The sequence below is a fragment of the Gallinula chloropus genome (assembly GCF_964237585.1).
Source record: "Gallinula chloropus genome assembly, chromosome: 2".
Taxonomy (NCBI): Eukaryota; Metazoa; Chordata; class Aves; order Gruiformes; family Rallidae; genus Gallinula; species Gallinula chloropus.
The window spans coordinates 52,813,469-52,838,971 of NC_140086.1; the positions used below are offsets into that span (position 1 = coordinate 52,813,469).

Below are 25,503 nucleotides of genomic sequence, written 5' to 3' on the forward strand. Positions count from 1 at the left end.
TATTCAAATTAATGTGGGCTATGGACACAGGACAGCATCAGTAACAATTAAAGAAATACCATTAACAAAATACTTGAATGTATCACTGGACAATAATATCCTAATTTGGATAAAGAGATTGTTTTCAAAACCAGAGAAAATTCTGAAACCTCTTAATCTTCTATTCATGACACTGTCTTTTTCCTTAATTTAGAATGCAGAAGCACAAAGAAGTCCTTGCTCAAACAGATAGTATGCAGGCAGATGAGAGATACATTTTATTCTAAGACTTGATGCTCCTTTTGTGCCATGAAAAGAATAAAAAAAATTTTTTTTTGACAGATTGTTCCTTCAAACCAGCAACATAAAACAGATGAAAATGGTAGGGCTAACCTGGGAGTTGTTAGTATTCATGCACCTAGGTAAGTAGTGAAAACTATATGGAAAAAAATTAAATTCTGAAATGTCGCTTGCTGGGTGTTTTAAGCTGCACATTTCATAAAGTACCTACAAGAATTAATCCAGACCTAAGGTCAAACTTTTATCACTTGTATCACTTATATGCCGGTGGAAGACCAGATAGTGGCCTTGTAGAAATTAGGTGCCACTCTAATTTTCTGAAAGTCCTGTTTGTTCTGGTCATGGTAAAACACAGCTTATAATTGTCATCCTGTACTTAGTGCAGGTGACATCATAAACCACTTAAAATATTTGCCATGTACGGGCTTGGGGTTACCAGATCCAGACTCTGAGCTTCCAGAATAAGAACACAGTTTAAAAGTGTGGAAACCCCACTTCCTCAGGGTGCTAATGATTGTTTTAAAGGATTAGATGAAGTGTCCAGAATAATTTTATATATATTTTTTTTCTTATTTGCAATAGAACAAATGAAGTCTCATTTCCTGCAGACGTGTGTCCTGTGGCTCCTGCTTCTTCATGTCAGTTACCCTGACTCCCCTTACACCTACAAGTCCCATCAGACTTTTCATTATTCATTATTTCTATATCTTTCTCATGTTCACAGTTCTGCTACCCACTCCCTATATTCCTGAGCTTTTCTTGCAAGACTAGTTTGGCTTTAGGTAGCTTAGAAGGTAGCAATAGGTACTGGTTCTTAAATTTCTGAAGTATTTCACGGCAGTTAATATTTTTGCATTCATATCTGCAGGATCTGACCCATAATATTATTTTGCATTTGGAAGAAAACCTATTTAAATGCAATTGACGGTGCTCAGTGTATTTATAATGCTCATATCTGGGTAGGAGAATGATGACTATTAGTTACCAGCCTATTGCCAGAGATTAGAAGCAGATGCTCAATGGTAGCATCCTGTTTTACAACTGGCTGGGGCATACAGTTTCTATGCAGTTAAGTATCATATTCCCAGTTCTGTTTAAAAACTTACATTTCAAGTTTTTAATACTGGTAAAAAAAAAAGTTACCATATAGCGATGAAGCCATTATATACTTGCAGTGCACTTTGCTAAATGTGAGCTGCATGCAGATTCAGCCTTTGGAAACTATAAAGCAGAATGCTCCTCAGACAGCATTCTCAGTAGCTGTGTTTGCTTTCCACTGTACTGTCTTCTGCAGCTTAAAGATTTAAGTTGCTAGTGGCTTACAAAGGGGCAATGAAACATGTTCAACTAATGATTATTAAACAAAATTAAATTTGATAAGTAAATATTTTAAGAATAGCTTAAACTTACTATGTTACTTGTCTAACTTTGCATTAACACTTCCATTTTTTTCTTCCTTTTACTACTGATAACCTTTAGATTTTTTTTTACCATGCTTTCATGTACATGATTCAGTCTTGAAGTCAGTTGAAAATTTTCTTTTCAGAAGAGATAATTTGTAATGGTTTTTATTATTTCTGTATATTTCAGGGGAGAGCACACTTTGCAGCTTAAAGCCTCATACAACAAGACCACATTAGATTGTCCTATAATCACATTCAATGTCATGCCTGATCCTGAGAAACCTGTCCGCTTAAATGTGAAATATGATAAAAATACTTCTTTTCTGGCAGGAGATACCTTCCCTGGTAAGTATAAGGATTCTAAGGTGTAAAGCAGTCACTCAACAACTTTGTAAACCTATGAAAACTATTTTGGTGATTCTCCTGGTGGGTTTTTTTTGTTTGGTTTAGTTCGTTTGTTTGTTTGTTTTGTCTCAGTTCTTTTCAACAGCCATATCTAAGATGATGCCTCTGTAACACTTGAGACAGAAAAGATAATGTACATCAACTTTGGAAAGCATTTCAAAAGACCTCTTACTTATTTTTTCAAAAATATTGGCTTGAATCTCTTCTATGTCCTTAGTGAAATATCATATTTCAGTGTTTAATCTTCCCAAGCGATGATGTGAGTTAGTTCATGCATGTTTTCCTTCATCTCTTTTTCTGTGAAATAGTAACAAAGGAGGCAGATATGAAATTACAGGCAAACTGTAAGCCAAAAGGAACCAAAAAGTGATCAGAAGTATGCCAGAGAGAGTACAAAATATTCTTCTTTTGCTGTTTTCTCTCACAAAAGGATGATCTTTGCTTTGCAACTAAAGGCTCTGAGTCACAGAAGAAAAAATGCTGTCAGATGTTTTATGTCTCAGTAGTATTTACACTAAGGACAAGATAAAGAGCAGGTTCTGACCATGAGGAAACATCTTCTGCTAGAAGCAAAACAGAATTTGAAACCTCTGCTTTTCTCTATAAGGAAACTTCAGGATGAATAAGAGACCTATGCTAACTAACTCCATAAATTCAGGAAATAAGTCTTCTTTAGGATAATCATGGGAGATAAAGTTCTTGAATTTGTCAGTGAAGTATACAGATTTACTACCCCCTTTTCCAGAAAACGTTCATTTTTAATTTGTAGTAACACCACTTGCACTATGAAACCATAGTACAAAGATACTTTTCAGAAAACTGAAGTTCTGTCTAAAGAAGTTCAATGGAAAGCAAGTAAATTTTGTCTCTTTTAAATATAACATATTAAGAAAGACAAAAATCAATCCAGTAACTATTGAAATTAAAAAATAAACCTTTCAGACTTGGAAAGCCTGCTGTGTTTTCTCAGTGGTATATGTGAAGGAGAGTGAGGTAGTTTCCAAACTATTTTTTCCATTAATTTAGGCATAAAATTGCTAAATTACAAATCTAATATGATAATCCCATTGAATTTGGCCTTTATTTGAAAAAGAGTAAATTAAAGTGGCAATTCTGATGCAGTTTTCAAAATGTTTCAGGAGGGCTGAGGGAAACTTTTGATGAGTAGATATGTTTACAGTACTAGGCAGTTGTTGGAATATAAAGGATGTAATTAGGTCAATACATGGATAAATGTATCGATGGGAGCAGGTTGGGAACTATGTGATTTTTCATACAGGAAAGTGGTGCCTTGCAAATGTGTTTGAAGGAGTTGGTAACGGTGTAAATGTGAGTGACCCTGCTGATAATTCCTTAACCAAAGGCTCTAAAAGCAAGCTGTGTCTGGGCACTGTCCTTCATATATTTCAGTCTTTTCCATGCCTTTAGGTGGACTTAAAACCAAAAATGTTGTCAAAAAATGTTTTGTGCTTTTAGCACAAAAATCTGATTTTTTTCCATCTACTCTTTGTACTCCATTGTAAATACTTCTAGATTCACAGATCATGACCATCTCTCAAAAAAACCAACCCTGCTTCATGGAAATCCACTTGTTGAATCCCAGGCCTATATGAAATACCTGCAGCATCTATTAAAATTTTAGAACAAAAAGGATTTGTTTGTAGTATTTGGAGGTGAGAAGCAGAATACCTCCCACAAGGTTTTCCATACCTGGTTTTAAATTTTTTGTTGTTTGGGTTCTGCTTGGAGTGTGGGGTTTATGTGATTTTCCTTTTGATATGAGGAAGATGCAGAAGTTCATGCAGAAAATAACTTGAAAAAATGTTGACTTTCATTCTACAGATTTTATGGTTAGTGTTCTTTCTGAAGATGAAAACATTATTAAAAATATTAATCCAGCACGGATTTCTATGAAAATGTGGGAAGTGCAGAACTGTGAAACAAAGATACCGATGCATGTAAGTCATCTAAATGAGTTTTCAAAATGGTTATCAAAATGCTGGCATGGGGCAAGCACAGTTGCAATAGAAATTTTCATACATCTAACTTAGATCAATATCCTGTTGTGGATTTAAATAACAAGTATTACATACCAATTGTGTTTGTTAATCAGTAGCTGTCCTGTTACAAGTTGTTAGTCTGTTCAGACGTCAAGGCTATAGAAAGGACAAAAGTGCTGTTGCTCTCCAGAAGCTAATTATTAAAAGTCTCCACCCTGAATTTTGCAAAGAAAAGGCTCCAAGAGTTAAGAATGTGAAGATAGCATCTCTAAATTATAGGTGATCTCATTGAGTTACTATATGCTATCAGTACTGCAAATCATTAAGACTTGATAGCATGCTACAAGTAAGGTACTTTTAACTGTCAGTATGTTGCATTAAATTTTTTACATCTTTCTTTTCAGTTTACAACCTTTAGCTGTAGTAAAGTGAAGGATGACAAGGAAGATGGCTTCTTTTACTTCAGGTACAACAGTATTTCTAATTATGGATGCATCTTATTGTACATTTAATTTGTTTAACCAGAGAGTAGAGGAGAGTCATGTATTAGAATGCATGATGAGAAATGCTAGCAACGAAGGGACTACATCATCTCTATGTTGCTGGTCTAGTAACGTTCTATATTTCTTTCCAATGTTGTGTTCAACTGCTGTAGAATTGCAGGCTGGACAAAGCAGATTTAATTCTGATGTAAGGCCTTCTGCAGCCGTATGTTAATGTTGAAGCATGACCTTGGCCCTGTCAGTTTAGTGGTCTTTCCTTGTGTTACTTAGAGATGTTGTCTTGGATGACAGGCAGCAGACTTGGAATTCATTGTAAGCTGGTGTCTGACTTCCATATGCTTTGTACATCTTTTCCTCACAGGCATGCTATGGGATCTGTTAAATAGTTGTGCTACTTGCTGGCTGTTGAGGCGACCTCTTGCCTCCTAGGAACAGACACTCTTTCTGCTTTTGGAAAACAGGCTTTAGGATCATGTTAATGCAGCAGATATTGCTGTTGCACTGCTGATCCTGGTTCCTGTATCAGAGGAACAGAGGCTGTTGCAGTTCAGCCATGTCCAAGATTCCAGGAGCTTCTGAGCAGTAGCACTTTAAGTGGTGAAAGGAAGTTTCCTAACTTGCCTCTCAGCTGTGACTCTCTTACCTCTCGAGGTGCATAATAGAATTCAGGAAGCTAGGCATCCAATTTGTAATCCTTGGGAATCTATGTGCTTTCAAGACCTTGATGTAGCATTAAGTCTTCAGGACTTTTTTCCCGCCCCCCTCCCCACCCCGTGGAGCAAGTTAGCTGAGGCTCAAATCCAGGACTCTGACCCACCTTGATATAAAATGTAAATATACCTCCATCTGTAATTCCCTCTGTCACATCCAGACAGGAAGCTGTCCTGTCTGGAAAGGCAGCTGTATTTGTTTATTCAGTAATTTTACCCTCTCAGTTGATGTACAACAATGTAATACATTTGTATATGAAGGCTTTTTCATTTAAGAAATTACAACTAATCTCTTAAACTGTTTAACTGTTTAAGCCTGGCTTTTTGCATCATACCAAAGACCATGTGCCAGCGTGTAGTCAGGCTAATAAACGTTCTGCTGTGAAAAGCAATATGGTGGTCAGTATGATATAAACCAACCTACAGAGTTGCATATGGACATCAGTAGGCATCATGTATTGATTGTCCACAGATGTCCAGAATTAAAACACCCAACTTTTTTGAAAGACCAGAGAGTAGGTAGACTACCAATTAGCAGCCCTTGTAGGAAAGTACCTATTACTCATTGCTGCAGTGTCTGTGACATATCACTGTCTACCACCTGGTTTCTCTGAAGTTTTCCTGTCCTAGGCAGAGTTTTGCATCTATTAACACCAATCAGTACCATGGCTGCTATTTCACATTCTTACAACTTTTGTAACAGTTGCCTGGTTTCTTCTTTTTCTAAAGCGTAAGTCAGGTTAGGTGGTGGTCAGCCACCAGATCCTTAGCAGATTAGTTACAACTCATTTTTTTAATGCATCCTGACAAGGCAGATGCTGCTTTTAAGTCTTAACCTAGATAAAACACAGAAAATAAGGTAGAATTGTGCCTACTTTATATGAAATGCAAGAAGGAGAAGTCATGGCCTGTTCTAGAAACAGATAAAGCTTTGGGATATTGTGTTTCGCCTCCTAGCTTTGCCTAGGATAGAGTTAATTTCTTTCTAGCAGCTGGTGGAATGCTGGGTTTGGGAGTTAAGATGAGAGCAGTGCTGATAGCACCTGAAGTTTTCAGTTGCTGCCAAGCAGTCAGGGATGTTTCCCTGGTGGGGGGGATGGGGGGAAGCTGGAAGGGGACACTGCCAGAACAGGTGACCTAAACTGACCAAAGAGGGTATTCCATACCAATTATGTCATGGTTAGCATAAAGGGGGACTGGTGGGGGAGGAGTCTACACCTCCAGGATGTGGAGTTTGAGGATGGTCCTGCTTCAGGTTGGCCCTGAGTTGTACAGCCTGAGGTGTGTGGTTTGGTGTGAAACTGCATTATGAATCACCAGTCTTGTACATTTTGCTGTACAGTTCTGTTACTGTCGTTTCTCCCTCCCTTTGCTGTCCCAGTAAACTGTCCTTATCCCAATCCATAAGGTTTGCCTTTGTCTTCCTCTTTTTTCTCCTTCCCCCTCCCTTTTCTCCAACCTCCCCCACTAGGGAGGGGAGAAATGAGAGAGCAGCTGTGTGGTGCTGAGCAGCCAGCTGGGGGTAAACCACAACAGTTTTTCACAGGTTAAACATCTTATTCCTCCCAAACAAGAGGAAACAATTTGCTTAATGTTCTTGACTGAACAGATTAAAAGATAAAAGGCTGTATGTTGAAAACAAAAATCTCATTAACCAGTTCAAGAGTGCCACAAGTCATTCTCTCAGAGAAATGGCTGAATCTTTGTTAAAGACTGCATCTCCTCAAATGTTTCTGAGCATACATAAGTCATTGCTATCCCTAATTAGACACTGCAGCAGCCTTCCAGATGTGTGTGGCCTTCAATGCTACATGAAGTTCTGTTTATAGCAGCAGAAGCAGAGGTCTCTGTCTGCCCTTGTGTTTTGATATTGGGGTTCTTGGCCAGTAGTCTGCAGTCTGAAACACTGTAAGGTAGAATGAAAACTCTTTCTTCTCTCACTATACTCAACCTTGGCCACAGATCCAAGTTGCCCAACTTTGTACATTTTATGTACATTCAAACCAGATTACTAAATTTAGATAGTTTGTTGTTAGCTCAGATATAAGCATCTCTACAGTCTGTTTTATAGCATTCTGAAAATTTATTGAATAGGAAGTGAAATGAGATAGACTTGTAGATTTTGGAATAAGAAGGCCGCAACAAGTTTCCTGTCAGCTGGTAGAGAGAAACCCTTGGAGGATGCCTCCATCATCTGAACTTCCAAAACCCTCATTCTAGTTCTTGATAAACAGTTGCACTGTTTTTGCTGAATGAGGAGTCTTATGGAGGAGTACTAAAATAACTCATGCCTTAACAGCAATTTCTAATTAGTTTGGAGGAGTATGAATTGCTTGCATATTTACATACTTGTCACTTCAAAATTGACTCACTTTTGCTTGGCTTTTGTTTTTTATTTATTTAGGGATAAAGTGATTCCAGAGAGAATGGGCACTTATAGCATCCAGTTTACCTTTGCAATGGATAAGACAAATATACTCAGCAGTGACCAGGTTTGAATCTATAATTAATTACATGTAGCTAAGAACATAGAATACAGAATCACTGGGGAGAAGTAGTATGATACTATGCAGATTCAGAATACATTCATTATTTTTATTTTTGATAGTTACTGATTTCAAAATACATTTTTATTGGCTTGTATAACTAAGAAGAAATTTTGTGGAATAACAGAACTGCAGAATTTGCAACCTAGTAGAACTTTTCTGTGGTTATACAAATTTATTTCAAGATTGTCAGTGAATTTCACATGCATTTGTTTCAGTATTTGTTGAGTAACCCATATGTGCAGGTGAATTGCAGTGAATTATACCAGTCTTTATTTTGTTTTGTTTTATTCTCCCTCCTTTTCCTGCTAGATTATAGTTGAAGTTGTACCTAATGACCCTGTACGCTTGTTACCTGATGCTTTACCAGCAACTCCAGCAGTTTCCAATGTTCGAGCCCTTGCTAGCCGCACACTGGTCAAGGATTTATACCTCCATATAATGGTAACTATACTTTCATACAAAATCATAACTAAGGAAATACATTAGGCTGCTAGAAATACATTGAATTTTGCTGTAAGGCATTGCTGCTGTCTCTGCAGATTAACTTCACAAAAAAGATTTAAATCAGTAGTTGTCCAGTATATGACAGGTGCCTTTTGTTTTGTTTGCATACAGGTGACCAAAACTAAAACATGCAATCCTTGCTGTCAGGCATCTCAATTGAAACCCTTTCCTGGCCACCACAGGGAAAAAAAATATTTCAAGAATAGATTCTAATGGGAAAACACTTAGAGATACATAGCAGATGATATTCTCCACTGTTTTTATTCCAGAAAAGTTTCTCTTAGAAATGCTGTTTTAAAACAATTGAGGTTTCCTGAGCTTTGAACATTCACAGGAATATAGGGAGGATCTCTTGCCAGTTAATGCCATGGGCAAAACAGACTTGACTTGTGGAAAATTAATTTATTGCCAATTAAAATAGATTTGAGTACTGAGAAACAAAGGCAACATAAGTAAAGCAACACCTTCTGCCCCACCCTTTGCCAGGTTCAGCTTTGCTTCAGACTCCTCTAACCTTCCATGAGCAGTGCAGGTCAGACACAGGGGCCACAGTCACCCCATAACAGATCCTCTCTGCCTCTCCCTCCTCCTCAGTTTCCCTGCTCCAGCAGAGGTCCATGCATGGGCTGCAGTCCTTTGGTTAATATCCACCTGCTCTTGTGTGGGCTTTAGTGAAATACTACTCCACCATGGTCTCCTTGCGGGCTGCAGGAGAATCCCTGCTCTGGCACCTGGAGTGCCTTCCCCCTTTCTCTCACTCTGGTGTTTCCTCTGCTGTTTCTGGGGTGTTTTCCCTCCTCTGCCTGTGCATTTTTGTCCTTTCCTAAGAATGTTTTCTGAAAGATGTCCCCACCTTAGCCTGTGGTGAGTCAGTTGGCTGGAACGGGCAATATGTGGCACAGGGCAGCCCCAGCTGCACCTCACAGAGGTCACCCTGTAGCCCCCGCTGCCAGCAGCACCCGGGCACGTAAACCCAGTGTGGTGTGTAAATGGATGGATTACTTAGTTTGGAACACAGACTTATTCCTTTGTCTTTTTTACTTACAGGATGAATACAACAACCACACTGGCATTGATCTAGTTGGCAAAGTAAGAGCAAAAATTAAGAGCCCCAATGAAGATGACACAGAGATCCCGCAGTTTCAGGAGAAAGTCAGTACAATTGAGTTTCCACTTGACCAAGGATCAGCTCAAATTGTAAGTGTAATTGACATACACAGCTCCCTGAGCAACTGATCTAATGAGACTTGTTTTCCTATAAGCTGAACTTACACCTCTTTGTGGTTTGTGGAGGGTTAACATACATTGTAGCCTTCCCTTGCTGTTAAGTAGATAAATTATTTCTTATCTGGTTGCTGATTTTCAGACAAAGTGAAGGAAAGACATTCTTTTAACTGGCTATCTTTGCTAAGCAAGAGAAGCTTATCAGTATGTTCAAAACCTCAGTTAGGGGCTGGGGCATACAGGGGCATCCTGTTTGTCTTCTATGTAAGTCTTCTACTCATTTGAATTTCACATGTGAAATAACACCTTTTGTAGTTAAGCCATTAATATTAGCAATATTTCAGTTTTATTTATAGTACTATCTGGCAGTGATATCTTAAGATAATTTAGTCTGATCTCTTTATAGATGTGTAATTAAAATTTACCTGGTTCTTTTTCCATTTTTGCAAGCTCTCTGGGTTTATTTATACTTGGCAGAATGGTATCCTATCCTCATTTGAAGAATTCAACATAAAACTACTGCTTCTCTTTACGCTCTATTTCAATCATTAGTGCCATTAAAAACTCTTTCCAGTTTGAATCTCAGGCTGTAGCGACACACATGTCTGTGAAAGGACTGTATGTTGTACTCCTGTCATCACAGTCACTTTTTCTGCAACAAAAATCCTGAGTTCCATTTGTACCAGTTGTTGCAAAGTGTGATGTAAAAGACACAAGTTAAAACATGCACAAAACCAGAAACTCTTGAAAACATGAAAAAACCTCTCAGCTGTGTGTAGAACCACACATTTGTTTTGAATGGAGTGGTCATAGTATCTCTCTTAAAGCCTAAAGAGAACTTTAGCAAATCAATTAGTCACTACACTATTTGTGTAGTGAAATAGGTATATATTATAAATATTTTGTTTAATAAAAGTTGCTGAAGTGCCATATAGGAATTGCAGAGCAAAAGCATGCCCCTATTTTATTTAGCTCCTCCAGTTGTCACATACTTACTTAGAAGGTGTAGTGAAGGAGAATCAAGCTTTTTAAAGACACTTTCACAGCTACCTTTTCTAACACATTGATTGGAAGCAGCTTCCTAGCAGATCAACATCAGTGTCTGCCAGGTGGCGTCAGACACTGTCGTAGCAACAAATACAAAATCTCCCAGTACATCTTTGAAATCACCACAATAAAAACCCAGTAGAATCACTAAAATCTGCAGATCCTACATGTAAATTTATTTATAATTTATTTTCTTCAGTATGACAGCAGTTTTTATGGAACTAAATAGCTGAAGCTTAATAGCACAGCATTAATAATTCTCTGTCAATAACAGACAAGGACAGAAGCACCCAGTTAATGTGGGCAAATGCTTTTCACTGAAGGCTGTCAAAATCCAGTCTACTCTGATCCATATGGAAAAGCGACAACTTAAGTGTGGAAAAACAAGCCAGAAAATGCATGGACTGAATAGAGGTTTCAGATAAAATTAATATACTAATTGATTTGTGGTGCAGACTTAAGTTTCTCTTGTTCCCCAGTCATGTTTCAGGAGTAATAAATGGTTTGTGACACATTTTTCTTGTGCAGGTGGGGTGGGAAAAAGTGCGGAAGAATAGGTAAGGGGTCAGCTTTTAACCACTGGTCTAATAAAATAGTGCTTTTTTTCTGAAAATTGTGCATTTACACCTGTGGTAGAAATTTCAGTAGGTGTTTTAAAACTTCCCCTGCTAAGGGGAATAATAACATCACAGGGTAGACTGTAGCACTTCAGATAAAATCACCTGATAATTTCTCAGACTCCTTGCCAATGCAGGCCTTTTTAATCTCCACATACCTGTAAACCTTCTGTTGAGCCACTGTGATGTAAATACTCCAGTCTTGCTTCAGTGACTAAGCTAACAACCTATGCAGTGGGGGGAGGGGGGCATGTTTGAGGTACGGTGAGTATTTTGTTTTGCTTCTTTGGGAATTATTTTTTTAATAGGCAGATGATTTTTCTTTCTATTTGTGTATTCCTGGTTTGGTGAGGATATGGGGTTTGCTTTCCTCTGCTTTCTCATTACTGTGATCTGGTGAGATCTTACTGCTTTTGACTGTAACTTCTGTTCTCTAGTCTTCTATCAGGAGTAATTCCATTTTTCCATTTCAGCGAATCCCAAACCTCTTCCCTTCTTCAGGTAGTTTTCAGTTACCTGGTTTATACCGAGTTCTCTGACTTCAGACAACTCACAAAACTCTGTGCAAAGGATTTGCTGGTAGTGATGCAATGTACATATGTGACTAGTAATGGGGAGAGGAAGGGACACACTAATGTTTCTTCAAATATCTTGAAATTCTTCATTCTTGTTTATAAGTATCACCACATGCAATTAACATTGATGTAATGAAGCTGATAATTGACATGTTTACCCTTACACCGAGGTTCAGGAATACTAAACTTGTTTAACAGAGGAAAATGTTTAGATTTTTATTAGTGTAAACTTTCTAAGGAAAAGGTATTTCCAGTATGTAGCTGCAATATTTTTTGAAAGCCATGAAGACTATCTTTGAAGGTTATATATCTGTCTCTTCTTTTAGGATGCAACCACCTCTCTCTTGATTTGACCAGTTGAGTAGCAATTTCTACATGTTAAAGGTGGAAACAGTATGAGTTTTATTATAAGCATTATTCATTTTATGCATGGTACCTTTCCCAAAGTAACAGCACATTTAGATATTACCAGTATTAATTTTATTTCTGTTTGCCATTCTTTATGGTTTTATAATGTTCCTTGTGTTTGTTAAGGAAAGGCAACAGATCAGTTTCTTTTCCATAAGGGATTGATAAGAAATGAGATGTTCAAGTTAGTGTTTGGATATGTATTGTTCATTCATTTGGGACCTGCTGTCTACTTCCATGGTAACAGCAGTAACTTTAACTCAGCACTGGGAATAGTTTGTTTTTCTTCCTCTGTGGTTATGTATCGGGTGTTTCCTTTTAATGCCCCGTCTGCATTTGCTCACGTGCTGAAGGAAGCGCATCGAGGAAATCTCGCTTATGGGACAGTGCAGATAACATTTTATTCTGAGCACATAAATAGCCAAAAATAATAAGACTCTTAAAACAGGTAAAATGACAATCTTAAGTCTTAAATAATTAAATAGTTAACTGCTAAATCTTCGTGGTTTGTTTCTTTGTATTAGGTATAAAAGGCAACCCTAAGCCAATACTTAAAATGTAGTAAAATTGTATAGCCATAATCTGTTAGGTAACTTCCAAAGATATAGTTTGTTTTAGTTTGTGTATTACCTCAAGTGTGAATGTAAACTTATGTATGTATGTTTGTTTATTTGTTTTATTAGAATCTGGTGCTGGCTGAAAACAGTCCTGGAAGAGATAGCTCTGAATATATTCTTGTATTTGAACCTGATCTGCCAGCTTTGAAAAAACCTTTGGAACCATATTGTCTGTCATTTATGTTTTACAATGGTATGTTTCAGTTACTTTAAAATGCTTTTTCTTACAGTACTTGTTCAAAACTGTGTAATAGTTTAATAGACTCCTGCTGATGTTTAAATCAACTAAGTATGTTACTGTATTTTTTTCTAAAAATGTATATTCTTTATTTCTGCAGATTTCAAGAAGCAGCAACAGATGGCAACACTTACTAGGGAGAGAGACCAATTGTCTCAGTCCATAAGTGTTTACAGAAGTTGGTTTGATACTACTAATCAGCTTGTAACTGAAATGAAATGTAAGTTAAATCAAATATATAAATAAATTTCCAGATAATTAAACTTTTTTCCTGTAATAATTTTGAGAGTATTGGCAGGGGAGAGAAAAACTGGTATTGAAATAATGAGATACAGTAATTGGAGGGGAGGGAAGAGAGTATATCTTTACATTAGCAGGGAAGCATCCAGTTATTTGAACTTAGTTATAGGGTCTTGATTTGAGGTCAAATGTATTATATCAGAATTGTCAAAAGGAGGAATAGAACATTTAGTTGGTGGTCTAATCTCTTCCTTTCCGTAACTGCTTTGCACTCCTATTTTTGCAATAGTTATGTGAATGCTCATGCATCTGGAAATTCAACAGTTAGCTAAAAACTGTTTTAGGGAATGAACTATAGATAATCGTTTCTCAGAGTCTTATGTTTTCAAAATGTTGCTTTTTTCCTCCTACATTTCATCCTACCTATATTATTCAAAATTATTTCGTAGCCATTCACTGTCTGTTTCTGCTCTTCAGCAGCTGTAATCCTTTATAAACTCTGTTAAACAGCAAAGCAACATGAAGGCAGTTGTTTATGGGAATGGGAGAGATGAAGGAGATGGGTTTTTTGAGTTATTTTTTGTTTGAATCATCCTGTCTGTTGATCAGCAGGCTTGTTTTAATAGATGCTTTTTGAATTTTCATTTTAAGTAATCACCAAATGTAAGTAAAGCATGCTGGAATTAGAAGGTGCTGCTGTTTCTTGTAATTTTAGAACAGGTCTGTGTCCCTGTTACTTATTTACTGCATGTTTCCATTATGGATGCAAATTCCTGAATTCCAGCGTGAAAGGTAAAAAGTTGTGCTTCATATTTGCAGATTTTTGCACATCTCTGGAGAGTGAGTTAAAGCACGACATTATACTCAAATACACATCCAAATATACACCTGTTTGAATAGAGTCGGAAGCACCTCAGTGGTTACTCATTTTCCTAAGTTCAGTTACGAGAGTCGAGGACACCGCACCCAGAAGGCAGTGTCCCCATGAGACAGCAAGGGTAATGCCAGCTACGACTCTTCCCTCTTGCCTCTTATTTGGAAATAAAATTGGGGGTGAAGAGAAGAAGGAGCTTAGATTCTCAGTCTGGTCCAAGGACTAGCCCCATTGCTTCCTGAAGCTGAAGGAGATAGCAGCTAACAAATCAGAAGATCTTTCTGGACTAATCCTGATGCTCTGTGCTGAGATTGAGAAGTGTTCTGTTGATTTCTTAACACTTCCTTACTTTCTGTTGATTTATTTGATTTCAGGTCAGGTTAAAGAAGCTGAATCAAAAGCAACTCACCTGAAGAATGAACTGAAAAAACACCAAATTGAGTTACCCCAAACAAACACGGTACAGCTTGTTTCTTATTAAACTCTGCAACATCTTAAAAATAAATCTAATATTAAATGTGGCATTATATATCATTATATATCACTGTTGAATCAGACTGGTTTATACAGAAGGACCTGTTACTGAAATCTGGATAATTTAAACTGTGAGGAAAATCTGTGGATCTTTTCTTACTGTTCTGCTGCTTGTGACACTTTTAAAGAAACTGCTAGAGAAATAAGGAGAAAAAAAAGTCTTACATAACCTGATACTGGGTTTGCCATTATGCTAATGTTACCAGTTGTGTAACTAGTACTGCTGGTTTTAATGATGAGTTTTTGCACATCCATCAAAATACACTGGATGTATTCTGGCATAAATAGAACAAAAGAAAACACTTCTTTTCAGAGAATGAGTGTTTTCATATGTTACTGCCAAAATTGATGTAAATGAAAGTTTGAAAGATTCAGGACAATGTACCCCATTGCTGATTACACACAGAGAATGTTTTTGGGATAAAAATGTGAATTATCAGTTATCTTTAGATGAAATAAAAACAAGTGTTGAAGTCATTAATCCCAAATCAGTAAAACTAAATTATACTCATTGTGCAGTCATGATACCCAAGTTCCCCTTGCTGGATACATTTTTCAGGCCTGGACATAGTTCCCTTCTAAAACGGTTTCTTTTTGCAGATTTCTGGTTGCTGCCTTCTACTAATTTAATCTTTTTTTCAGTTTTGGCTTTGGTCAAGCTCTGGTAGCTCTTCACAAAAAACCTCCCTGAAAGTCTTTTTTTAGAAGTAGTAATAAACAAGGTTTATTGTCACAATTGTAGTGTGTCTCCTTTTGCTGTCCTCTGAGATATGCAGCGGCCCTCTATATATTAAGAGCCTGTTTCAGATTAGTGAATGTTTTTTGATAGGAACTTGATTGACATCAAACAAAGTAACTACTTCCACAGCTTGGCCTGATGATTCATGCTTACTAACTCGAAATTGTAATTCTCAGCTTCAGTATGTGGATTCTCTTATAAAACAGAAGATATTGGACCAAGAAGGAGTAATGAAACAGCCACGGCGAACTTGTACGCTCCCAAACTACCCAAAAGGCAACCAGGATATTTTAGGCAAGGTGAGTTTTCTCTCAGAGAGCCTTCCAGTGAGTTTTGTTGTTGCCAGAAGTGGTCTTGATAAAAAGTTAGCCAAACATATATGCAAGTGATTTTGGAGGAGTAATAAAAAGAAGATAGCAGTCTCAACTCATTCGTTGACCAGCTCTTCCAACAGAGCCATCAACGGGAATTAACTGTCTGATGTTGCAGGATGATTGTGATTAGTGTGAAAAGGGGGGGGGTGGTCTTGGCTTCTGTTTTGATGGTTCTAACTTCTGTGGTACAGATTGCACATTTAGCACACATTGAAGATAACGAAGCAGCGAAAGTTATCTCTTGGCATTTGGCAAGCGATATGGACTGTGTGGTCACGCTGACTACTGAAGCCGCTCGTTCTATTTTTGATGAAACTCAAGGACGACAGCAAGTGCTACCCCTTGATTCTATTCATAAGAAGACACTCCCTGATTGGAACAGGTAGAGAAAAATCAATGAAGCTTCCACATTTGTATTACATGCTTCCACTTTTTTTTTGTTAATTTTCTTTTTTAAACTTGACACCTACTAAAGATTCAAAGTATAAAGTTTCTGGGTTTATAATTACAGCAACAGTAGTGACACTAGAAATGTTAGCTGAAATCCTAGCTTTGTATCTTTAACTGAGTGTTGTTCTTCATTTAATAGGATGCTTCTTTTAAAAAGAGACAAAAATCTGAGTTTTTATTTCTACATGTTTTGTGGAGCATGAACTTATTAAAAATAATTCTACTGCTTCAAATCAAATTCTGACTTTTTTAAAAATCCAGTTCCAGAGTACATTCCCTAAAGTCATCCTGTGGTAACAGAATTGCATTCTGATGTTTTTCTGGAAGATAAAGGAAAATAAATTAATTCTTTGTCTGGAAATAGTTTGCTTATGAAGATGACTTCTGATATCATAAAGAAGGCCCTTTAGAAAAAATGTGATAAGTGGAAGTATTAATAAGGTCCAGAATCTCAGGTTTTATAAAACAATTAAAACTTGTCCATAAAATTAACCATATGAAATTGTTGTGTTTATGTCTCAGTACAAGTTTAGTGTTTTGCCAAAACATCTTGAATATTACTGGCATTTCAGATAACATTGAGATTATTTAGCAGCTAATGTAGAAGTGTTAAGATGCATTCCATTCTGCTTGAGATGTCTGACTAGATTGTCAGAAGCAATAATGGAATAAGGACAAATTTCTTTTTTTGTCTTCTTTTCTTCTCCCTCACTCTCCCCTTTCTTTACCTAGGCCTTTACCCCACCTAAGAAATGGAAAACTCTACTTCAGACCTATTGGAAATCCTGTATTTGCCAGACATCTGTTAACATTTCCAGATAATGTAGAGCACTGTCAAACAGGTAAATTACGTTAAAGAAATGGTTCGTAACGTCTTTCTTTTTAACAAATGAAATACAGAAACATGACAAATCATAACCCGTTCAGTAATCTTCATTGAGACATTTGCAAATGCCAGTGTTATGTTCCTGGTGGGGTTTGCTGGTTAAAAGAAGGTGACATTAGCATTAAGTACTTGCAGAGAACAGAGGTGAAAATTTCAGCAATGACCACTGTCTTCTGCTTGTTGTCATAGATTTATTTTCTCTACTACGTATACTAGAGGGTTTTTTCTTTTTTAAATTACTGCAGCATTTTCTTATTCCCAAGCTTATATAAACAGAAACTGACAATCACGATATTAGTTTCATATTTTCACATATCAGAAGTTACTGCTTTTTTTAAGTTGTTTTTCCAGTCCTGTTCCTCTCAAAAATGTGTAATTTTACATAGATTTATGTACACTCAGAATGAGCCATGTTTGTATGTAGATTTTAATTTATGAACCATTATCCTGTCACTCTTTTTGAAAAAGTAGCAGTACCTACTTAAATTAATTAGACCAACTCCTTTATATTGAGAGTTGGAACCTGTAATTATTTCAGTCAGTAAGTTTTTCATTTCCCTTCACAAGTTAACAGTACTGAAATGTTCCTCTCTACTGTTAATCAAAAAATAATTTTTAGTGCTGCTTATTTTCAGCAAGTTAGATTTTGCCAGAGACTGGAACTATAAATTCTTCTATATGTTCCTCATTAGCAGATAGGCTATTACTTTTCTGGGGAAATTTTAAAGCCACATTGCTTGACATTGTCATGCAAGGCTACATCAACTTAGACTTTGTATGGAACACTCTTTCACTAGCAGAAGAAGGGTCTTAAAATCAGTTGGATTGACAGATCGTAGAATTTTTTTTTCTTTGATAACCCACTGAATATCAAGAAACATTAAGAAAACAAGAACACCATATAAGACGGACTTTAAAAATTATTATTTAGGCAATTTTCTAAAACTTAGGATTTTATTATGTGCGTCTTCATAAATGTAAGATAGCAAGAGAATACTTTAATGAATTATGCCATAAGGCAATTAAACATACTGGGTTTTTTTCATTGCTAATTCTTTGATGAAAACAAGATTGCATATTTATCTCATTGAAAAAAGATCACACACCTGCTATTCCCCTTGCATTTATCTGAAAATCTGTGATAATGATGCCTCAGAATTGATTTCTCTAAACTGAAATTACTTAGTTGCGGAGACTTTTCATGGTTAAAAAAATTACATTTTTTCAGTGTTTGGAATGCTCTTGGGTGACACTATCATTATAGATAACTTGGATGCTGCCAACCATTACAGAAAAGAGGTATGTCTGTTACTGATAATTTTTTAAAAAAATATATTGCATAGCTACATGTTTAATATATTACAAATTAGAATAATTTCTAAGCTTAATGATGCATTAGCTTTAAGTGTGCTTACTGTCTGTAAGTCTCAATGCACTTAACAGTGAATGAAATCTTTATTATTGGCACTGAAAAAAATTCAATAAATTCTATTATAAGAATGTTGCCGTGAAGCATGGGACTGTGTTTTAAAAGGGAAAGATTTTAGTTTTGCTTTTAGTGTCAAATGCAAATTCCTCAGTACATTCCTAGTCCTGGCATATGTAATAAAATGCAGGAGTCTGAGGCACACAGTCAAATTTCAGATCCACTAAAATCTTGATGTGAAACTTCTTAGAGCTTTTTGTCGAGACCCATTTTATTCTGGTTTAATGGGAAGTCCTGACACTGGGCACTTTGTGCTTCAGCTTATGAGTTTGCTAGAATTGAAATCTTGTGCTAGATTCAGCACAAGAATGTAGAACTGTATGGATTTTAACACTGATTCTTGGGGATGGATAGTCAATTTTTTTCCCCTCTCCAGAAGCATAGGATATTGTACCCCATGGTTGTTCTTGAGAGCAGCAATTTAAGAAGGAACCTCTGGTGGCATCTAAAAGTGGTTGCCTGCTTCATTCTTTCCCAGTCAGTGCAACATGGGTTTCCCTTTCCATGCTTGGGGCATGACCAGTTCTTTTACTGTGATTCCATTCCCTTTTTATTGGCCCTTTTTACTAGCAGGTAACCTGGGAACAAGACTGTCCTGAGCACTTCCAAAGAGCATCTCAGACATAAGGATATAGTTGTAGCAAAAAAAGGGATGACTGACATTAATCCTTTAATTTTCATCGTGTGTTACAACTATCTTAGTGTCCATCAGGTGAACTAATTAACTACCATTTTTCAACTGTGAAGACTGTTTGCTTCTTTCATTGAAGAATTTCCTCTTTTTTACCGCAAAATCAGACATATCAGTGTCAGGAGACTGACCATCTGTGTCAGTTCAGGAAAAGCAGTTTGTACCTCTGGTCATTTCTCAAAATGAGGTCTGGGTCATTTCACAGGGTTAGTCTGTCACCCACCACAGCTAAATCTCATCAACTATGTATGAATTTTATTGAATGTGTTATAAGAAATAAATCCCTTGGAATTTAGATGCTTTAAATCCCGTGCATTTAAAAAAAAAAAAAAAAGAAGGAAAAAGCAATCTTTATCAAATAATTGAATAAGTGCTCACATTTCTTATCAACACTGATGTTTATTGCCATTACTTTGTAGTACATGTTTATAATTAGCTTTACCCCAGTATAAATCTAAATTCTCCCCTTAGAGTTCTGTTAAAATTCAAGGATACAAAAAAATATAAAAATCTAGTCTTCATAATTATCCACAGCACTGTTTAATATATGCATTCTAATACTTGAAAGCCAAAAATGACGTGTAATTTCATAAAATACATTCTGATTAGAGAACAATCTGCATCATAGTTAAAAGATTTGTAACAGCATTTCTGAAAACTTGGATTTTTCACGGAGTTACTAATTTAGTATCAATTTTATACCTGTGTAGGTTGTCAAACTTTCACACTGCCCTACGTTGCTGACTAGGGAAGGAGACAGGATTCGCAGCAATGGTAAATTTGGAGGCCTTCAGAATAAAGCTCCTCCAATGGACAAACTCAGAGGAATGGTATTTGGAGCACCCATTCCAAAACTTTATGCTACTTTCACTGGACAGATAGGTGGGTTAATAAAAATACAAACCTTCAAAAGTTAAATTGTTTGTTCATTATTCTCTTATGTAATATAAAAAGGAAAACTTAGGCATTAAGTTATTTTAAGAAATACAACCTGTGTGATGTCCTCTTTATGAATTTCGCTTTTCATAAAAGCTTATTGCTATTAAATATCCTGAAGGAAAAATATAACAGTAATGATATATTTATTCCCCCTTTTTCCTAGTCTTATTTTTTAAAAAAATAGAGTATAAGCAATGATAACCATTCAAACAGCAAGCATGAGAAGCTTGAACTGACTGAATTCCAGCATCCTTGAAAAACAACTTTCAGGTCTTCCTCTCCTCCTTCAGAAACACCATATCTCAATTTAGAATTCCTTACTGTGCAAGTAACCTCTGTGAAGCAGTGGTAGAAAATTCCTGTTCTCATCAGAGTCAGGCACATCTTCTATGTCATTTCCCTAGCAAGAAGATAGCTTACATTTATTTCCTATGGGCACTTACATTTCATTACGTGCTTGGATTCTTCCTTTCAGAATAAAGGTTTTAAATCAAGTTAAAAGTTCATAGAATTGTAGAATGTGTTAGGTTGGAAGGAACCTTTAAAGGTCATTTAATCCAACCCCCTGCAGTAAGCAGGGACATCTTCACTAGATCAGACTGCTCAGAGTCCCATCAAGCCTGAACTTGAATATCTCTAGGGATGGGGCCTCCACTGGGCAGCCTGTTCCAGTGATCTACCACCCTCATATTGGTCAATTTTTTTCATAATACCTAACCTAAATCTCCCCTTTTCTAGTTTAAAACCATTACCCCTCATCCTATTGCTACATGTCCTTGTGAACAGTTCTTCCCCAGCTTTCTTACAGGCACCTTTCAGGTACTGGAAGGCAGCTATAAGGTGCCCCAAGAGCCTTCTCCAAGCTGAACAAGCCCAACTCTCTCAGCCTGTCTTCAAAGGAGAGGTGCTCCAGCCCTTTGATCATTTTTGTGACCTTCCTCTGGACATGCTTCAACAGGTCCATGATTTTTTTGTGTTGAGGGCTCCAAAGCTGGACACAATATTCCAGGTGGGGTCTCACCAGAGCAGAGTAGAGGGGCAGAATCACCTCTTGCAATCCGCTGGCCACACATTTGACACAGCCCAGGATGCAGTTGGCAGTTTCTGACATGGAGCAGCTGACCTAATTTAAAAGTCTTATTCACAAATAAGGTTGTTCTTAAATACTTAATTCTCATAAGGAAGGACATCTAGTTTTTTCCATGATATTATTCCTAGAAATGTGCAATGTAGAGATGGTGGTGGGAATAAGAGACGCAGAAGTGCAGCTGTACTTATTAGAGTAGCCTTACACAGATTGAGGAAACTGCTTAACAGTGAGGGAGAAAAAAAGACTAAAAAGATGTTTCCTTGTCATTTTGGTCACATACATTACATGTGGGAAAAACATAGTAAGCATTACGGCTACAGGCTGAAATATGCTGGGTTTAGCATACTTTCCATTTGTCCATCAACACATTTTCAATTGTTGAAGTCAATTATTACCCAATGTGAATTGTAATTGTCTGTAATTCAGTACAGGAACAATCATGGTTGAGGAAAAGGGCATGTTTTAATTTCACTTGGATAGCTGCTAGACATTCAAAGGAAAATAATAGTGAAATTCCATACAAAGGACAGCACCTCATTACCAAGACTTGTTCTGAACTGAATTTCAGCCTTAACTTTAGTTGTGAATTGTTCTTTCTTCTATGTTTGTAGCAGAAAAGGAAAGTTACTTTAACAGTGATTACATTGATAAGGTACTTCTAAAACAGACCGTACTAAGAATTTACAGTGCTTTTTGTCAGTTTGTGGTAGCTCTCTACATGAACACTCTCACCCTGTGGCAAATGCAAGGTGTCTTAGCCTTCAGCAAATGTTTGTGCAAGCTGCCTTATATTCACCACAAAGTAAAATTGAATGAGCCAGGACTAACATGCTTGAACCCCTTCTTTATTACTTGACATGTTTATTCAGTGCCTGGACAAAGTAAAGTTCTTTTTCTCAGACGTTAAAAGAGGAATAAATTTATCAGCAAAATATGCCCTTGTTCACCAAAGCCTGCTGCTGTGTCCTGGTTTAAATTTCTGTAGGTGGAACAAAGTGAAACTCAGTAAATGTTCTCCTGTTCCACCAGCTGGATTAACATTCAAGTCAGTAATACAAGCTTCAGCTTGGTAACACTAAAGGCAAAACATACTAGAAGCACACTTTGTGGCATTGAAGGTAGAGACTTAGTTTGGAGCACACAGATGACAAGATGTGTAAAGAAATACCTGTTCGCCCCATCCTCTGAATTCACTTTGACCCAACATGCAAGTCCAAAAAGAAAACTCAAAATATTGGATGTGATTGATTTTCTTTTAGTGGGTCTTTAGAGTCATTTTAAGAACAGCCACTGGTCCACTCAGCTGGGTTTTTTTAAGTAGTGCTTAAGTAGTGTTTTCTTGTGAATCTGATAGATTTGGTAGTTTTCTAAATCAAAATGACAGCTTGTTTACTGCTTTGTGTTTGATTGTTTTATTCTTCAATTAGACCTTCTTCAGCAATACCGTACAGCAGCTGTGAAACTTGATAATGCCAACAAGGACCTTGATTTACATTTGCAATCACTTAATACTCCAGAAATGCAGAAGAAAAAACAGGAACTTGCTGAACAAGAGAAAAGCCTCAAGCTAATAGAACAAAAATTGGGTAGGTTATTATATTATACTTTTGGTGTCCTACAGGACAAACTGTTAACTGCATCCAGATGTATTCTACTCCTACAAACTAACAAGTTCGAAGCATGAAGGGAGGTTGTTAAAATTAATTAAGATCTTAGAGATGTCTCGTTTTGGGGAAAGAACAGGAAAAACTGTAGGAAAGAAGTGTAGAAAAAATTAGTATGAAGCTGTGGGTACTCCAACACTATTCAGATAATAAAAATGTTGCCCATTAGTGTCATGTGAACATGAAACTATGATCTCACTAGTATGAGATTATATAACTGTCAGTCTGGCTGGCCCAGAGGTACACAACATTGACATTCTTTTTGAAATGACTGAGTAGTAAAGAGCTGAATTGCTTTTGCTAAGGAAACACAATCAAAACATTGTACTATAAAAAGAAACACACCTAATTCTGCAGGGGTAGGGTTTCTTACTTAGATTTTTTTTTTTATGTCAGTAACAAATAATTTATGGTATTTCAAAATAGATTTTTTTAAAAACCCAATATTTACTCTCTAGCAACTATAAACAAAGCAAATGTTTTTACCTGTCAACTTTTGAACTGTTTCACACATAAGGTGACTATAAAATGTATGGCATGTCTAGAACTTTAGATCAGAGGTTTAACACTACTGTTACAGGGCTGGTTTACAACCAGTAGGATTAATATGTTTCTAAAACATGTTCTTGCAACTTTGTCGTAGGTATGACACCATCAGATAAAGGAACTGAACCATTACTTCAGCCTCTAATGTTAGATACGTCTGACACCCCCATCCCTCCCAAAAGAATGCGAAGAGAAATAGTACAGAAATTGTATGCGTAAGTCTGTTCTGTATCTGGTCATTAATTTCCCATATCCTGAATTCAAAGCAAAAAGCTAGGGTTTGACTTTTTGGGTTGGGTTGGTGGATTTTTTAAAAATTTTTTTGTATGGGAGGTTTTTCTTAATTCAGATTTATATACAATAACCAATAATGAGTAGAGTTTGTGTAAAGCTGGTTTTCAAGGTAATTTTTGTTTTAAAGTTTCTGCTGTTACTTAAGCTTGATGTAAAGATTTGCTCACTGATGCTAATTCTGTTTCTTTTTATGAACTGCTTGATTTGTGCATTCATGTTCCCCATATTTTCTGATGTATTCAGCCCAGAAACGTCTGAGATGGTTTGGTTTGTAAACTCTTTTAAAGTTCAATGTCAAATACCAGGCAGATGAACTGAGAAACTATCGTTCTTACATGACTTTTTCTGAGTAACTGTCTGAGGTGAACTGGTGGTCAAGTACACAGTTATCTCTTGTGTATCTACTTCTTCATTGCTTCTGTGGCTAATGAGCATTTGTACACACGCAAAAATCCGGGAAATCTGTATGTTTGTATCCTTAAACTGGCATGGAAGTGGCTTTTCCAGTCTTCATGTCTCTCCTCAGGACTGCACCATTGTCTTTGCTGAACAGTAGTCATATTTTTGAGATTATTTAAATCTTGCTAATTTGTGTTCAGAAAATCTCAGAGTAAGTTTTCACTCTATTGCTATGTATGTAATTTATATGTGTTATTTTAATTTTTTTATCCACATGTAGTGGTTGTGTATTTAAGCTGTCATTAGCCTGGTGCTATTCCTCATTTTAACAAAATAACTACAAGCATAAAAAGCTGTGCACAAATACAGGGTTAATTTTTGTACTAGTGGAAGCTCTGTGCTTTTGCATCAATTATATAAAATATGTATATCAATAAAAAATACATATTTATATGTATATGGTCATGGTTTATAAGCTGCTGTGTTTTTGTTTAGCCCAGAAGACTGGATCTCCTCTTCCACAAGGAAGCAGCAGCAGCCACAGCAACTGCTGCAAGTGTCCTCTCCAGAACTTAATGGAACTCCACGAAAGAGAAAGGCATAGACTGATGAGACATGCTGGCAATAGCTATGTATTGAAAAGGTGAATACATTCAGTTAAAGGAAATACTCATGTTGTATTACCCATTGCTATGAAGATTTTTTTATACTGATAGAAAATACAAATGTATTTCATTTAGTAGTAAAAAAAATGTAAGTATTTAACATTGATAGCCTAATTTTTGTAGAGTTAATTTTCATTTCTAAAAGCTTTCAGAGTTTTTATGTTCATGTGTGAAAAAGTTTAAAATATATCCTTTTTTATTTATGAAAAGGAAAAAAAAATCAATCTTTTCAATAAAACTGCTTCAGTACAAAGCACTGCCACTGTAATGGTTTGTAAGAATTAACAGCTTGTGCCACGAAATGAGATTTCAGCTGAAAAAGTATCCCAGGTTGTCTTCGGGAATAGAACTTTCTGGATTGCTTTATTTTTTGATGGATGAGGTGTCAAGGTCATATCAATTTAAAAGGGTGCCTTGGAGCAGTGATGTTCTGAGTTAACCACAGCTGTATTGTAGAGCCTTTAGACATTTAACAGCAAGCTGGTATCTAAGGCTGTGTCCAAGGTGTTGACATGGGAATTCCTGTTCCCTTCAGGCAGTGTCAGTGGAAAAA

The 25,503-nt window shown here is 36.6% G+C and overlaps 1 protein-coding gene across 1 annotated transcript in view; it reads left to right on the forward strand.

Moving 5' to 3' along the window:
• Nucleotides 1-25,200, forward strand: part of SMCHD1 (structural maintenance of chromosomes flexible hinge domain containing 1) — a gene marked incomplete at its 5' end in the record, with an annotated part of 83,398 nt that extends 58,198 nt beyond the window's left edge. The window contains 18 exons of the mRNA XM_084260391.1: nt 322-401; nt 1,870-2,027; nt 3,930-4,045; nt 4,492-4,553; nt 7,705-7,792; nt 8,159-8,290; nt 9,401-9,550; nt 12,908-13,034; nt 13,180-13,299; nt 14,568-14,653; nt 15,643-15,765; nt 16,032-16,222; nt 17,023-17,132; nt 18,405-18,475; nt 20,064-20,235; nt 22,810-22,968; nt 23,690-23,807; nt 24,781-25,200. Coding sequence (XP_084116517.1) covers nt 322-401; nt 1,870-2,027; nt 3,930-4,045; nt 4,492-4,553; nt 7,705-7,792; nt 8,159-8,290; nt 9,401-9,550; nt 12,908-13,034; nt 13,180-13,299; nt 14,568-14,653; nt 15,643-15,765; nt 16,032-16,222; nt 17,023-17,132; nt 18,405-18,475; nt 20,064-20,235; nt 22,810-22,968; nt 23,690-23,807; nt 24,781-24,889 — 2,172 coding nt within the window. The 3' untranslated portion in view covers nt 24,890-25,200. The remainder of the gene's footprint in view (nt 1-321; nt 402-1,869; nt 2,028-3,929; nt 4,046-4,491; nt 4,554-7,704; nt 7,793-8,158; nt 8,291-9,400; nt 9,551-12,907; nt 13,035-13,179; nt 13,300-14,567; nt 14,654-15,642; nt 15,766-16,031; nt 16,223-17,022; nt 17,133-18,404; nt 18,476-20,063; nt 20,236-22,809; nt 22,969-23,689; nt 23,808-24,780) is intronic.
• Between the last annotated feature and the right edge of the window lie 303 nt (nt 25,201-25,503).